We start from the raw sequence: 16879 nt of genomic DNA on the forward strand, positions 1-16879 counted from the left end.
GAGATCACCTCGGCCCCTAGGAGAGGCAGCCGAGCTGCGGCGGCGCAGGAGGGGGCGGGTTCAGCGAGGGCGCGGCCTCTGAGAAGGGGGCGCACGACGCGCTTCCCTGGCGCTCGCCTGGGCCACTCGGGAGCCTCGCGACAGCTCAGTGCCCCACTTGGCCATCCGCTCCGTGCTTTTTCTTCGCGCCCGCCTCTTGTCACCTCCCGTCTCACCCTTCTCGCTCCATCCCATCGCATACACCGCCATCCCAGTGCCTCAGAAAGCCGGAGGTGGTGCGCTGGGCTGCACAGGGCGCGACCTCAAGCGGTCCCCAGCTCAGCATTAAGGGGCGCGGACAACAGCATGGACACCAAACGCTGCTTCGCCAACCGCTTCGATGACTACCAAGGCAGCCTGCTGGCGGGCCAGTGCGAGGAGGCGGTGGCGCCCCTGGTCACCGCCACCATCGAGCGTATTCTCCAGGAGTTGCCCCCACTCGGGGGCGGCGCGGAGGCCCGGGGGGCGACGGCTGGAGCAAGCGGCTGCCAGTGGGGGCTTTACGGCGGCGTGGCCGGGGTGGCCTATATGCTGTACCACGTCTCACAGAGCCCGCTCTTCGCCCCAGCCCGGGAGCGCTACCTGCTTTCGGCCAAGCGCCTCATCGACGCGTGCGCCCGTGCTGAGGAGTGGGGCGAGCAGGACGCAGACACCCGCGCAGCCTTCCTGCTGGGGGGCGCGGGCGTGTACGCTGTGGCCACACTCGTGTACCACGCTCTGGGCCGGTCCGACTACGTGCAGCCACTGGGCAAGTTCCGGGCTCTGTGCGCCGTCTGCGCGCCGGTCTCCTTCCTGGAGTGCGGCTCCGACGAGCTGTTCGTGGGCCGCGCGGGCTACCTGTGTGCAGCGCTGGTGCTCAAGCAGAAGCTCGCCCAGGAGGTAAGGTGCAGCCCCGGCCGCGGGAGGGCGCTCGTCGCCTGCCCCGCCCTGCGCGGCCACCCTTCCCCGTACTCCTGGGCTCCGGCTGCATCGCCCCCAGTTATCTTCGTCTCTTTGTTACTCTTTGTCTAGGGCTGTCATCTCTTCACTATTTTGAGGTTTATCTCCTGCTTTTTGGTCCCTTTTCTTCCCTCTTTTTTAGTCTCTCATTTGTTGGAATTCGGCATATTTACTCTTTGTTCACGTTTTACACTGATCATCACCCTAGATGTTGCCTTTTTATGTGAGATTAAAAACCTTAGGAACGGAAAGGATTTTATTCCTTTAGGCACTGCTGTCAAACGCTGAGGCATCCTTGAATTGTTAGAGTACTAGAAAAGTAATGGGACTTATGGGGGCTGATGTGGAGTTAAGTTGCTTCTGAACTCCCGAGTATGTGACCAGGAATAACTGCCCAGCTGCAGATCTGACGTGTTTGTTGTCTTGCTTACTATTTTGTTCATCTCATGGCTCTTATTAAAATGCATATCTGGTGGGAGTGTCCCCTTTTAAAATACATAAGTGTAGACGGAAATGTACCCCACTGTGATTGAACATTCACTTTTTTATTTTCATTTTTAAATGTGTACTTAAGATGGTCAAAACTACAGCTTTCTCCAAAGGACAGCTTTTCTCCATGAATAGCTTTTCAAAGGCTCCTCGGAGTGAAATGGTGTTCAAAACTATATGCGTGGGTTTTTTTCTGAATTCACTTTGAATACAGCATGTGGATATTAGAAGAGAATGTGCCAAGTTCCTGTGGAGTAGGAAAAATAAAACTCTGAAGGATCATAGTAACTAGAACTGGAAGGGAGACGCTTTCATTCATAATCCACTGGAGCCAAATACCGGTCTAGGGAGGAAGTGACACATTTAACTTGGCTTTGTTTGGATGAGAAAGGCTTGTGGAAAAAAAAAAAAAAAACTGAAGGCAATAAAGTAAAGGCTGAAAACTAAAATAGAGTGTTTTAAAAGAGTGATTAACCTAGATAACCTCTACAGAGGCAGACTTGATTTTTTTTTTAATAGCAGGTGAGATTGATTCATGTAAGAAAAAAGATTACTGAAGAATGACACTGTGCTTGCTAGGCAGCAAAGGTCTGTGTGACAAAGTTTTCTCAAAATAGTTCACTCTGCTTCTGAGTCACTGTTATGTGTTAGCGGTTTCCCAAGGGCCCTTCCGGTTGGTTGTATAAAACCTTTTAGGAGGACACAGACATTTACATATCATTTGCATTACATTTACATCTCGTCCCAGACCTCACAATCTGGTGGTAGGCAATTTTCAAATGTACTTTTCTTTCCAGTTTTTTGCTGAAGGTTGTCTTTGCCCCTTTTCATACCTTGGGGTCTTTTCTCCAGAATGGAATAGCAAAGAGTGGGAGACCCACCAGGTCACACAGGTGGAAGCAGAACAGAAGGACTCTTTACCCCCAAACTGATCTTTCAGGGTCAGTCTGCAACAACACTGATCTACAAAGACATTTATTAAGACCTCTCCTCTGCCCACCTGACAAATCAAATCTGTCTTTTTGTACTAATCAAGTTGAGGTGCTTTGGCCTCTGCTCCCAGGAGATAGAAGATTCAAGGGTAACAAACAAACAAAAAAATCCCCCACATCTTTTAACCTGAGTGAACTGGCTAGTCCCAGTGCCAGCCTCAGCTGTGGCAATCTAAGATATTCTGGCGTGAAAGGCATAGGGCAAGGGCTAAGCAAACCAAGGCAGAGGCCCTTTCAGGGGAAAGTACAAGTCATGCACCATTCCTGCCCTAAGTCCTAGCTAGTATGTGGCTTTGCCCTCAATAGATGATCCATAAACCTTGATTAAATTGAATTGTGAACTTGTGTCATTTCTCTATAAACATTCTCTCATTATGTCCTCAATATCTTTTCCTCCAATTTCATTTATATTCACATTTCTCTGGCAGTTCCCTCACTTATCACACTACTTGAGAATCTCACTATACTACTTGTCACATCTTTGGCATATAATAAATTGTTGAATGAATGAATCATAATATATTGGGATTGGTGTCATGTACTCTCAGCTAAATTCTCTTATTCAAGCCATTTCACCTACCTCTAAGAAACCAATCTTCTTATAAAACACGTTTCATTATGTCATTTCCCTGCTTAGCTTCCTACAATGGCTCCCTATTACTCTTTCTCCAGTGGCTTCTCACCGTTAAAGATATGATACTTAAAATAACCAACAAGGCCCCACATGATCTAGCCTCATGCATACCTCCTCCACTTTTTGCTCTCTCTTCTTCAACCACACTGGCTTTCTTGTTGTTCTAGGCACTCTCCTGTCTCAGGGTGTTTGTACTTGCTGTTTTTTCTGCTTGGAACACTTTCTCTGGATGTTTTTATAGCTGGTTCCCTGACCTTGAACAAGTATTTACCTCCTCAATGAAGCCTTTCTTGTCTACACTATTTAAAATTGCAACCCCACCCCTTCACTGATTCTCCTTTTCTGATTTATTTTATTTATTTATGTCTTCACCAGTTAGAATGAAGCTCATTAAAGATAGAGATTTTTTGTTTCTTTTCTGTATCCCCAGCATCAAGACAATGACTGGTACATATTTAGGTACCCAACTTTTCTTTTTTTGGCGTCATTGCAAATATTATCTACTATATGATTTGATTTATCACTTAATTTTAATGGTGTCCCATTTATTGTTACTTTCCTTTATGGTGGTACTTTTGTTATCATATTTAAAGAAATCCTTTTCTATTGCTAAAGTCTCAATAAATACCATAGAACCTCCACAGTTGACCACCTCCCCACATTGACCACCTCCTTAAGTTGACCTAATTTTCATAGACCAGACATGCACCACATGTACATATCAGTACAGTAGGTCTAGTTCCTTATGTTGACCACCTCCATATGTTGACCAGTTTGTTACAGTCCCTGGGGTGGTCAGCTTAACAGAGGAGGTTCTACTGTATTGTTGAATGAATGAATGATAGTTTCTTAGAATTTTTTCCTTAAATTAAGCTCAACCAATAGACCAGTGCTTCTTAAAATTTAATGTGCATATGAATTACCTGCAGATCTTGTTAATACAATATATATTCTGATTCAGGCTTAGGATGAGGCCTGATATTCTGCATTTCCAAAGTGTTCTTAGGTGATGTTGATATTTCTGGTCCAAAGACCATGTTTTGACTATCAAGTCCATATAGTGCTGCATAGATTTTGGCATTATACCAGACCCCTCTCTTAAGTCCTGCTATAAAACACCATTCAATGAAGCTTGATATATTTATTTATCAGGCTGCGTTTAGAATGCTGATTGCTATATCCTACCAGGCTTTCATTATCAGGACCCACAAGAGGTTTATTTCAGGAGATAGAAATAGACATAATTGTGTTTCTATTGGCAATTGATAGAATTTTTTTAATCTTCAACATATGTTATTATGTCATGTATCTGATGGTGTTTTTCACTTTGTGTTAGCTAGCAGGAAGTTCATGGCCAGAATTGTGGTCCACATATCCTGCAATACAGTGCTTTATTGCATGTATTTCTATATACTAGCCTTTACCCTTGGGTATATCTGATTTGTTCCTTCCTTCATTTACCCATTTCTAGATTTTTTTCTTCCATTTGATTTCATTGTTTGTATTTACAGTTATAATACTCAGAAATGAAAAAATATATATATGCATGTGGAGAGAGACATAGACAGACAGACAGCGAGACACAGTCTATCCCAGTAATGTATTTGCATTTAATTCAGCCCTCCTGGAAATACTCAGTAGAATAGCTTTGAGGGTTTCTTGGGCAGATATCTCTGAGCAATGGGGCACTAAAGTCCCCGTAAATCAGGTCAGCTAATCTCTATTGGGTCTAATCTGTTTTTCATTGATTGATGGAAATGTATCAGGGAATGTTGGAGGGATTAGGGGGTGGCATAGGATCTCAGTTAAAATAACTTTGCCACTGAGTGATCATGGACAGAGAATTTAACACCTTTGAGCTTCAATATCCTCACTTTTAGATGGATTAATAAGAGCTTCCTCATTGACTTATTCTACCCTTTATTTATTCATTCAATGAATAATATTAGATATCTACATTGTGCCAGGTGCCTTACTACAATAGATGGTGGAATTTAGTAATGAACAAAAAAACAGTATAATTCATTTGTAATAAGTGCTCTGAAGGGCATAAACAGGACCTAACTTGGAAGGGAAGGGCTACTATTTGGGATAGGTTGGTAGGAAGGCTTCTCTGTGTCCTGGCTTATCACTAGAGCATGAGAATGAAGTGGCTGCTCTAAAAGCAGGCATTCCAGGCAAAGGGCAAGAACCCTGGAGGTGGGAAATGGCTTGGAGATTTCAAGGAAATGGAAGGGGGCCAGCATGGCTGGAGCAGAGAGAGCAGAGGATAGAGAAGTTCAAGTCATGAAAGAGGATGTGAGCAGAGTAAAATCAGACCCTACAGTGCCAGGTCAAAGTTAGGAGTTTATATTTTTTTCATGTTCAAACAAGGGAGTATCATGATCTTATTTACCATGTAAAAATATCACAATGGTTTTCTGTTGGGAGAGTAGATTGACTGTATTAAGAATGCTCAAAAGGGGGATGAGTTATGGGATATCTAAACCCCTTTAGTGCCAAGGACTCATTTGTCAGTCTGGTAAAACCTACTGCACCTCTTTTTAGAATAACAATTTATTTTATTTTATTTTTTGTTTTTGAGACAGAGTCTCACTTTATCACCCTCAGTAGAGTGCTGTGTAGTCACAGCTCACAGCAACCTCCAACTCCTGGTCTTAGGTGATTTTCTTGCCTCTTTAATCATTGGGCCAGACTAGAGTAAATGTGAAGAAATGTGGTGAAATCACAAGCAAAAAGAATAGATAAGGTCAGTTAAAAAAAAAAAAAAAGAGAGAGATCTTATTTATTTTTTTGATGTTTACGTTTCTCAAAGAAACACATATGCATAGTTTAAAAGGCTAAGAGTTCCTCGAAATAATAGCAGGCTCCTATGCCATGCATACATACCCATATTCAAATTTCTCTGAGGCACAGACTTCAAACACTTGTATCTGTTTATTTTTCTAACAGCTTACATCCATATGTTTAAAATGACGTTGTTAGACAAATATTTCTTGATTTTTCCATTTAGCCATTATCTATTATTCAGCTAAAATGGAAGATGAAAATTTAGCTTCCTTATAATCTCTCCATACTATTTTTCCTTTTCCATCTACTTAAAATAATTATATATGTATCATACTACTTGGCTAAAACAATATTCATTGATCAATATCATGTACAATGATTACCATGTCCTTTCTCCTATGTTTCTCCCCCTTAGTGTTAATACCCACCTCTGATCCTGGGCTGTCTGTTACCACCACTCTGGAAGTTTCCTGTGACCCACTCGTATTGGAACCCTAGGTTTGATGATCCCTTATTTTCCAATTTCTTGGTTCATTTCATTTTTCTGATGGACCAAAAAGAGGTTGTAATTTGGGGGGTGACTCTGCCTATCTAAATATTTTTTTCCCTACTTTCACACTTGGTTGATAATTTTGGTTTCCTTAGAAATCTAGTTGAGAAATAATTTTCTCTATGAATTTTAGAGGCCTTGCTTTATTGTCTCAAAACTTTCTAGGTTGCTATGAAAAGTCTAGTACTAATACTTGTATACAACCAGTTTTGTTTTTCTCTGTTTGGAAGGCTTTCAAGTCTCTTCTTTGTTATTCTTCCATCCAACATGCTGGTGCGCATTTTAAATCTGGCAACTCATGTCTTTCACTTATGAGAAATATTCCTGGTTATCTTGGTAAGTTTCCCCTTTTACTTACTTTGTCTCTTTTAATTGGGACTGACTACTAGACAGAGGTTGGATTTCTCTAATCCTAATTAATGTTTTCTCTTTTTATCAAGCTCATTGTCTTTAGGTTGAACTTTCAGGGTCATTTAATCAACTGAATATTCTAATCTTTGCATTGAGTTATTTTTATTTCTGCTATCATATTTATAATTTCTAGAATTCGTTTCTGTTCACTGAATGTTGCTTTCAATAATATTCTCCTTTTATTTCATTCATCTGATTACTTTCCTCTCTAAAGGTATTAATTATAGATTTGGGCATTTTGGAAGTTTTTTTCAATGCTCCCAGTATCATTTGTTTCCACCAAGTTCACTTTTCTGATCTGTTTATTTTGTTATGGTCACTGCCTTTCACATCAGATGTTTTCCTCAAATACCTTCAGACTGACAGTTTCTATTTAAAGAGTCTTATCCTAAAAAGCTCATTGGAAACTCTGGGTGTGGGAGAGGCCTAGCCAATTGATGGGTCTTAGTGTAGGGTGACAAGACAGTTTATGCTCGGATGGAGTATTCCTCCAAATGTTAGTATCTGTGGAGACTCCTCCAAATGTTAGTATTTGTGGTTCTTTTTATTGACTCTATCTGACAACCACAGACCCACCTTCAACCTACTGCTTGGTGGAAAGTGTGGCTGCCAATGTTCTAGAAGTTGATCTGAGGAGGAGGCTAAGTGTGTATATGCATGTAGGGGGGCTCTCACAATTTAGCATTTAAACTTTTATATCATCCTGCTTTTTTGGGTAGAGTACCTCATTTCTGCTCTTGACTATGACCTGGGCCTCAAAGCAGCATTTCTCTGATTTAATCTGTCAAGAAAGTAAACCTCAAGGTTTCTACTAAGGCAGTGTTTCTCAACCTTTTTCATCTCACAACACATGCAAACCTATAGTTAAACTTCCATGGCAGCTTATAAAAAAAAAGAAAGAAAAAAATACATATATATATATATATATATATACAAGAATATAATTACTGTGCTTTGAACTTCTTCTTCTTCTTCTTTTTTTTTTTTTTTTGCAGTTTTTGGCCAGGGCTGGGTTTGAACCCGCTACCTCCTATATATGGGGCCAGCGCCCCACTCCTTTGAGCCACAGGCACCACCCAGTGCTTTGAACTTCTTTTGAAAATAATTTAGCTATTTTCACACCCTGGTTGAAAAATCACTGTACTAAGGTCTGGAGGGCCCAGATAGAGGAACCATAGGTCTTCCTAACAAATCCTCTCTGATGCTTCTTAGTAGTTCTGTGAATCCATCCCTCCATGTCCATGTGCTTTGCTTCTAACACTCACTTACAGCCTTCTTCAGAGACCCACTATTGGGTTACAAGAGCCATGCTGCCAGCATGCCAAGAGAGCTGGTAGTACCTAGAGGTTAATATACGCTCCTCTCACCAGCTGGATCTAATTACTAGTGAAAGTGTGTGTTTCTAGTCTAGAATATAATTTACATCCCAGAGCTCCTGTATAGGATGAGACAGAAGCTAGGATTTAGCCTAAAATCACACCCTTGCTTAGCTTCTTACCATTCACTGCTTCCTGTTTACCCCATTCTCATACTGATTTCTCTTAAGAACACTTCTTTAATAAATAATTCCCTACGAACCCACATATCAGGGTCAGCTTTTGGGAATCCTGGCATAAGACCATCATTTATTTGCTTGGATTTGGGAAAGGATCTAGGAGAGTCTAACCACTCTTTATCCAACTGAAAACTAGTTCTTTTTTCAGATCTGACCCATACCCCCACTACCACCAGAGGCATCTGAAAACTCCAATTTCTAAACCATTCAAATGTCCAGGATGCTGAGATTCACAGGCTTCTGAAAGTTTGGGACAAGTGTAGAGTCTGTAATGTCATATTTATTCAATTTTAATTAAAACTTCAAAAACATTTTGAGCTTGACAGAGATGAGTTCAGGCTATTCTTCCAAATGTCTGGGGGTAGAAGCTCATGTTCCTCTTAGATGTTTGTGTTTTAGTAGAAAAACATGCAGAGGGTTTACTGGACAAATATATAGAAATGAAGAAATTCAGACACATGTGAGTTCAACTTCACCAACTGTGTGATGAGAGTCAAGTTACTAAGTCAAGTTACAATTTTCTTATCTATAAAATGGAGACAATATGCTTCTCCCAGTGCCTGTCATATAGTAAAGCCCTATCCTTTAATTATTTTCTGGTGGTGGTAAGTTTATCATACTCTCATCATATGTCCTTACCTAGTTCCCACTTTCAGAGACATTTGACCAAGCAAGGTTAAGGGTACAGTCTAAGAAAGTAGTTCTCAAAATGTATTCCCCAGATGGCCACTACTGCCAACAGCAGCAATAGCACTGGGAACTTGGTAAAAGTTCAAATTCTCAGGCCTAACTCCAGCCCTACTGAGTCAGAAATGTTGGGGCTGGATCCCTGCCATGTGTGTTTCAACAAGCCCGCCAAGGATTCCAATGAACACTCAAGTGTAAGAAAACTGTCCTCGAAGAAAAATATAACAGAAACACATGAAGATTAAAGCCAAGTCCTAGACCCAGATGGTGCAGAGTTGAAGATCACACACAGAACTAACAAATGTACATGACACCCCACTGATGATGGATAGACAAAAGTCATCATTATATTATTTTTATAAGAGTAGTGGACTTGTTAATATTAAGAACATTATGCATTATGTTATAAATGAGCTGGAAATGAAAAAGTGAAATGCTGATTTTTAAGGTTTTTTTTTTTTTTTTGAGACAGTGTCTTACTAGGTGTGCTATGGCATCACAGCTCACAGCAACCTCAAACTCTTGGGCTTAAGTGATTCTCTTGCCTCAGCCTCCCAAGTAGCTGGGACTACAGGTGCCTGCCACGATGCCTGGCTATTTTATGTTGCAGTTGTCATTGTTGTGTTAGCTATCCAGGGCAAGGCTTGAACCCGCTAGCCTCAGTGTATGTGGCTGGTGCTGTAACCACTGTGCTACAGGCGCCAAGCCTGACTTTTAAGTTTTTAAAACTAGTAGCAAGTCTATAACATATATTAATACTTTCAAATACTAATATAAAAGTTTATTAATGCAAGAAAATATTATTTATATGCCCAGAAGCTGAATAAACACTTAAAAGAATCTTTAATTGTATTAATCTTATTCTGAAACAAGCTACCAAGTGTACATGATCTGGAACATTTGCTGAGGAGAACTCATTTGAAGTTGTTACTTTGACAGAGACACACTATTGGAATTCCTCTGAAATTCTCAATCAGTGCTATGCAAGCAAATTATCTTTAGAAGCAAAGAAAAGAACTTAAGAAACATCTTCTTCACCCCACCATGCATAATTTGGAGGTGGGGTGGGGAACAGAGCAAAAACCAAACATTTTAACATCTCCTGAATAGCAATTTATAGTAGCTTAAAGGCAATCAAGAGATTTACTCCAAAAAGTATAAATCAGAAACACAGGAAAGTCTATTCCTATATTAAGCCTGCAAAGAACCTATAAGTTTAAAAAGATTTAAGAAGAGCCCTTTCCCTGGAGGAACATAGGTTTGTGTTTCAGGGGAGATGCCCAGTCACTCAGTTTACTCTGACACCCAATCTAAGCAGCTCAGTTTAATCTCCTGTATGAAAAAGCACAGAATATTTCCCTCCAGCCCTTTATGGCCTCTATGTGAAAGTCAAAGTTTTGCTGTTGCCACCAGGGACATAGAAGCTCTGAAGACCACCACAGGAAATATTAGACAGACTGGCTGAACACCCAGAATACCATACCTATGCTATTTAGTCAATGCAAAGCCTCATGTCATATTAATGATAATAATACTCAAAGTAATTACAAAATAATGGCTGGCATACAGAATTCTTACTCTGTTCCTGGGGAACCCTCCGCTAAGCACACTACGTGCACATTCTCAGTGGCTCTTCATAGCACACCTATGAAGTAGGCGTTGCTTGGATTGCATTTTTCAGGTGAAGAAATTAAACCTCAGAGATTCTAAGTAACTTGCCCAAAGTCAACCAGATATATCAGTGGATCCAGGATCCAATTCCAAATCTATCTGAATCTGAAAGTTCTGTTTTTAACCACTATTTTAATGCCTTCATTGAGAGTCCAGCCTATTTCAACAGCTGACTTTATAACACATGTACAATTATCTTTGCCTCACAAGGAAAGAAGAAAATATTTTTAAAAGGATGATTATGTTAATGAAATTTGTATGAGGACAATACTTCCTTTCTAGCTGAACTTTGGATGTCTTTGGCCTTGGATAGATGTAAAGTCTGTCAGGAATGTGGCGCCCTCCTAGAGTCATTGTGTTTGTGGAGATTCAGCTGGTCCCCACAGTGCTTGCTTTAAGATTGGTGATGCTTTGGTTGCTATGGACACCAGATTTCAACAGACCACTGAGCATGGGGAATCCATTCCGTACAAAGCAATGGAGCCAGCAGATAGGCACAGTAACAGCTAACTGCACATAATGCTATGACCAATATTTGTTTTGCCACCTCTCATTTAGATGATGTTCTCTAAGACTTTGTCTCTCTATCTGGGAAACAGCTTCTTTATGGCCCAGATAGCAATACTCACACTTCAGTGTATCAAAGTCATTCATTTGTCTGGTTTGTCGAATAGCTGAAGCTATTCAGAAAAGGAAATCTAATCTTACAGAAAACACTCATTTGTTTAGCTTGCAAAAAAAAAAAAAAAAGAATGGCTCAAATGACTTGTTGAAAATTCAGTTCATCCAAGTGGCTAGCACCCCAAGAAATAATGGGTCTGTTAACTTGGTAGGTTTCCCCAGTAACTAAATCCATAAAAGAAATAATTAAGAAGAGATAATTGGTACTTAGATAGATATAAATAATGCATGAGAACATGTTTGTTATGAGATAAATTAAACAATTGAAGCTTTGGACTTGACTACAGGTCAAATGTCAATTTGTAAAATTGAATGAAGAGAAACGTGTACTTGGACACATTATAGACTGTTGGAATAGTTCACCAAGAAACCATCACCATATGGGGATATTAACAGGCTTTCCTGCCACTTGGAGGAAATCCACTGTGTACTGTGTAGCTTTCAGTCACACTATAAACATTATTTATTAAACTAACCAGCAAAAATAAAATTAGCTAAAAAGTTAGTAAGAAATTAGCACTATCTATCATTTTCACATTCAGAGGCCAATAAATTTAATAAAATTCTATTAAAACAACCTCCTTGTAGAATATTGGGAGTTTTAAGCTATTGGCAAAATAAATAATTCAGTACATTTAAAAGAATTTTTACTGTGCTTATTTCCCCAATTTATTTAGTAACAAGAAAATTATGAACCATGTTCTTTTCAAATAATTATAATGCAAATAACCATTTATGGTTTTAGTGAAGTGTATATTAATAGATGAAAACATATAAATAAATCTAAAAGTTTTCTGGATTAGTTGGAGCAGGTCTGTTAAACCATTGTGATTACACAGTTAAAAAGGAAAATGCTTGATCTTCTTCAATTTAAATTAATTTAGAGTTTAAGGAGAACCACTACTTTACATCATACAGGTAAAACTAACCCAATGATTCTAAAATGGAAATAGTACCATGAGTATCAGGCTCATGTTTTCTGTCTGATCTGGGAATGCTATAACAGATTGTCTCCTCTTGTATCATCATGAAACCATAATTAAAAATGGATTGCAGCTTTTTTTGGCCTTTAAAGAAATTATTAAAAACCTCTATAAACAATGAAAAGTTACATTTCCTAGGAAAAAGAAATCCATGCACTTTCTCATTCATTCAGTAGATTTTAACCAAGTCCTTACACCTGCAAGAAGATACGTAAGGGTGAATCTTTCCTTCAGTATAAACTACAAACCAGAGAACTGATATTCTGGCATCTGTGGAAGAAGTCATTCTCAGTAGAAGGACAAATGATGAAAACCATGAAGTTTGGGAGATCACTTAAATTTGTTAATAGTCAATCTCATAAAATTGGGGGAAAGCAGTGATTCAGAACTTTACAGTCAAGCCTGCTTAATGGATCAACAGCAGCAGTATCACCTGAACCTTGCCAGAAATGCTGAACCTTGGGCTTCACCTGAGACCTCCCTGTGCCTCAGTTTCCTCACTGGGTATTATGGAGATAGTAATTGCGTCCATGCTGTAAGGTTATTGGTACTATTAAGTGACATATATGTAGAATCTAAAAAAGAGAGTAGAATGGTAGTTACTAACGGCTGGGAAGCGGGGGGAAACAGACAGGGTAGAGGAGATGCTGGTTAAAGGGTACATTTCAGTTAGACAGAAGGAATAAATTTTGGCGATCACTTGCATAGCAAAATGACTGTGATTAATAATAATGTAATGCACATCTCAAAATTACTAAAAGAGTGGATTTTAAATGTTCTCATTTAATGGTAAGTATATAGGGTGATGGATATGTTAATCAGCCGGATTTACTCATGCCACAATGTATACATGTACTGAAATGTCACATTGGGTCCCATAAATATATATAATCATTATTTGCCAATTAAAAGTAAAATTTGAAAAATTATATGGCAATACATTTTAAAAAGTAACATAGTACATAAAAATGCTTACAATAGTGTGTAGAAATAAGTGGTCAATTATTGTTAGTTCTTATTACATCCTTTTAATAAGAATGGGTCATAGGTAACAAAGGACCAGCCAGGGGTATCCAACCTTTTGGTTTCTCTGGGCCACTCTGAAATAAGAAGAATTGCCTTGGGCCTCAAATTAAATACAAAAACACTAATGAAAGCTGATGAGCAAAAAAAAAAAAAAAAAGTCCATGAATAATTTTTATGATATTTTCCACCACACGTAACCAAAAATGGCCTCACATAATCTGTATGTGACCCATGGGCCAAGGGTTGGATACTCCTGAAAGCTACAGCCCATAGAAGTGCTCCACTATGGAACTAGACCCAGTTAAAAAAAAAAAAAAAAAAGTCCAGCTTCCTCATTCCTGCCGTCATTTCAAGTCACACTTCAGGGTTTACATAGGCAGTGTGCAGTACACACCTGCTTTAAATATGGGGGCCACTCAAATCCAAAGACTGAGTGAAATATGCACAGGCATTTTGTCTTGGAAGAGTTGAAAGGAACACTGAGGGAACTAATTTTATACCTTAGAAAGCACTATCCTCAATTTCTGCCCATCACTGTAGCTTATATTAAAAAGGTCTGGGCGGCCCCTGTGGCTCAAAGGAGTAGGGTGCCGGCCCCATATGCCAGAGTTGGTGGGTTCAAACCCAGCCCTGGCAAAAAACTGCAAAAAGAAAAGGTCTGATGAAACTCTATGTTGAAAAGAATGTGAAAACACAGGTCTTGCAAATATTGGTAGAGGGAATTGAGATTAATGCAACATTTTTGCAAAGCATTTTGATCACCCTCTATCAAATGAAAAATATATGTAAACTTTGACCCTAAAATTGTGTTTCAAAAATTTATCCCACACATATCCTGGCAAAAGCAGGCAAAGATACAAATATTAAAGACACAAACATACCTTACATCACACATTGTATATCCGTAAAAAAGTAGTACCCCTTATCCAAGACATTACTCTTCATAGCTTCAGTTGCCAGTGATCAACCACAGTCTGAGATGATTACATGGAAAATTCCAGAAATAAACAACTCATAAGTTTTAAATTCCATATCATTCTGAGTAGCATGATGAAATCTCAAGACATTCTGCTGGAGGATGTGAATCATCCCTTTGTCCAGTGCACCTGCACTATAAATGCTACCCATCCTAGTCACTCAGGAACCATTTCAGCTACCCAACTTTAAAAAGTCTACATAGGGTTTAGTTTTATCCATGGTTTTGGGCATTTAGTTGGGGTCTTGAAATATATCTTCAGCAGATAATAGACTACTACACATACATATGCATGTGTATTATTTATGGCACTATTTGTGATAGCTAATAAAGAAAAAAAACTTCAATCAAAATACATGTCCATTGATAAGGGTTAAATTATAGTATAGCCAGTATAAAGAATGAAACATCCTTTCTTGTAATAGTGTGAAAAGATGCCCAAGGGACATTAAGCAAGAGGGCAAGCTATACAATATACGTATATTAGGATCATATAAGTGGGTAAAAATAGAGGTATTTTATGGAGTAGAGGTAACAACTATTAGTTCTAAAAAGACTCATTTTGTTTCCTATCTTTCTGTATCCTCAGTTTGAATTTACTTTTTGAGTATGATAACAATAATGATTTTTTAAAAAAACTTAGGAATAATTGGGAATAATCTGGGCACTATGGGAGGCTGAGGCTAGAGGACTGCTTGAGGCCAGGAGTTTGAGAATACTGAAACATTTTAAAAATCTGTTTGAGAATAGCTTGGGTAACACAGGGAAAACCCTCATCTCCACAAAAAGATAAAAATTTTCTAATCAGCTGGGCATAGTAGTTCAAGCCTTCAAGTCACAGCTACTTTGGAGGCTGAGGCAGGAGGACTGCTTGAGCCCAGGAGTTTAAGGTTACAGTAAGCTATAACTGCACCATTACACTATAGCCTGGGTAACAGAATAAGACCCTGTGTCTAAAACATAAAAAAAGTACAAAAGAAAAACTAGGAAAACTTCAAGCACTTGCTGCCATAAAATACATTTCCAAAACTTTATTAGATTAAATTATAATTAATCGTTAATATTGTAGCTTATATTTGATTGTCAACTAGCTGAGAGCAAAAATAAGACACCTTAAAGGTGCCATGGGACATGAGGGTGATCTGGAAAAGGGAAGAGAGATATCAAAGGGAGAAAAAGTGAATGGATGAAGGAAGTCACAAGACAAATCTTGCCAAAGGAAGCCAAAAGGAAGATGCTTTGGTAACCACTCAACTACCATTTCCTTTCCCCTTCTTTCTTGTCAGAACCTACATCCAACGATTGAATTTAAAAATGAAAACACCAGCCTTTCCAGCTTTCCCTGAAACTAGATCTGGCCAGTGACCAAGTGCTAAACAATAAATCAGAAAGGAAATTCTTCTAAAAATGAAATGTTTTACATTATAAAAAAAATGATGCAAGTGAAAAGCCTCATACCTTCCCTTTCTGCTTCAGTTATATAGGAACAGAATAACAGCAGCCACCTTCCAACACTGAAGGGTGATACAGCTCACCCACTGAGAATAGCAGAGAAAACAGTTGGAAAGGGCTCTGGTTTGAATAACTCTCCTGAGTTGCTGAACCCATCATGGAATGGCCTAGCTCTTCACTAGGCAGCTGTCAACCATCTGCTTTAGAAATAAGCTGAGGATCCAATGAACAATTTAGTAATTTTTTTCAATCCCAGAAGAAAGAAAGATATTGTGCAGTGTTGTTTTCTAGCTGACGGTTAGAATTACCTTGGGTTTTCTATAAGTAATAGCAAAAAGAGCTGAGTGATTCCTTTAAGCACCTACTATATGTCAAACACAAGGCTAGGTATTGTCTAAGATTAGTCATCATAGCAACTTCCAAACTAGTCCCCTTAGGCTGGGAAAATAATATCACATCTATATGTTTTCTATTTTATTCAAACAATTTAGCATTTCCTTCCATTACACACATAGACCACAAACTCACCAGTAGCACTTGTGACTTTATCACCTATAGAAATAATGGATAGATGTATATCACACCACACTTGTTGAAAGTATCTCAAAATAGCATTTACCCTCATCACTGTTTCAACAATACCATAATTATTAGATCTGCTGCAAAATCTTGTTATTTAATATGTTAATAAAGAGGCACATATGCTACTGCATTACAGATTTTTTAAATGTTTTAGTAATTGAATTGCAGTGTAATTGACCTCCTTTGTAATTCCCTGTGTTTTATTTCATGCATTTAAACTATTATTCTAAGGAGGCACCTGTGGTTCAGTGGGTAGGGCGCTGGCCCCATATACCAAGGGTGGCAGGTTCGAACCCAGTCCTGGCCAAACTGCAACAAAAAAATAGCCAGGTGTTCTGGTGGGCACCTGTAGTCCCAGCTACTCAGGAGGCTGAGGCAAGAGAATTGCTTAGGCCCAAGAGTTAGAGGTTGCTGTGAGCTGT

At 39.2% G+C, this 16879-nt stretch overlaps 1 protein-coding gene across 2 annotated transcripts in view; it reads left to right on the forward strand.

Annotated features, from left to right (window-relative positions):
* Positions 1 to 255: 255 nt before the first annotated feature.
* Positions 256 to 16879, forward strand: part of LANCL3 (LanC like 3) — a 98830-nt gene continuing 82206 nt past the window's right edge. The window contains exon 1 of one of the 2 annotated variants that reach the window (XM_003799874.2): positions 256 to 918. In XM_003799874.2, the coding sequence (XP_003799922.1) occupies positions 346 to 918 (573 nt within the window). In that variant the 5' untranslated portion in view covers positions 256 to 345. The remainder of the gene's footprint in view (positions 919 to 16879) is intronic. The other variant, XM_003799875.2, reaches the window with a different exon arrangement.

This window comes from Otolemur garnettii, unplaced genomic scaffold, assembly GCF_000181295.1.
Source record: "Otolemur garnettii isolate 467f Iridium unplaced genomic scaffold, OtoGar3 scaffold00158, whole genome shotgun sequence".
NCBI classification, from domain to species: Eukaryota; Metazoa; Chordata; class Mammalia; order Primates; family Galagidae; genus Otolemur; species Otolemur garnettii.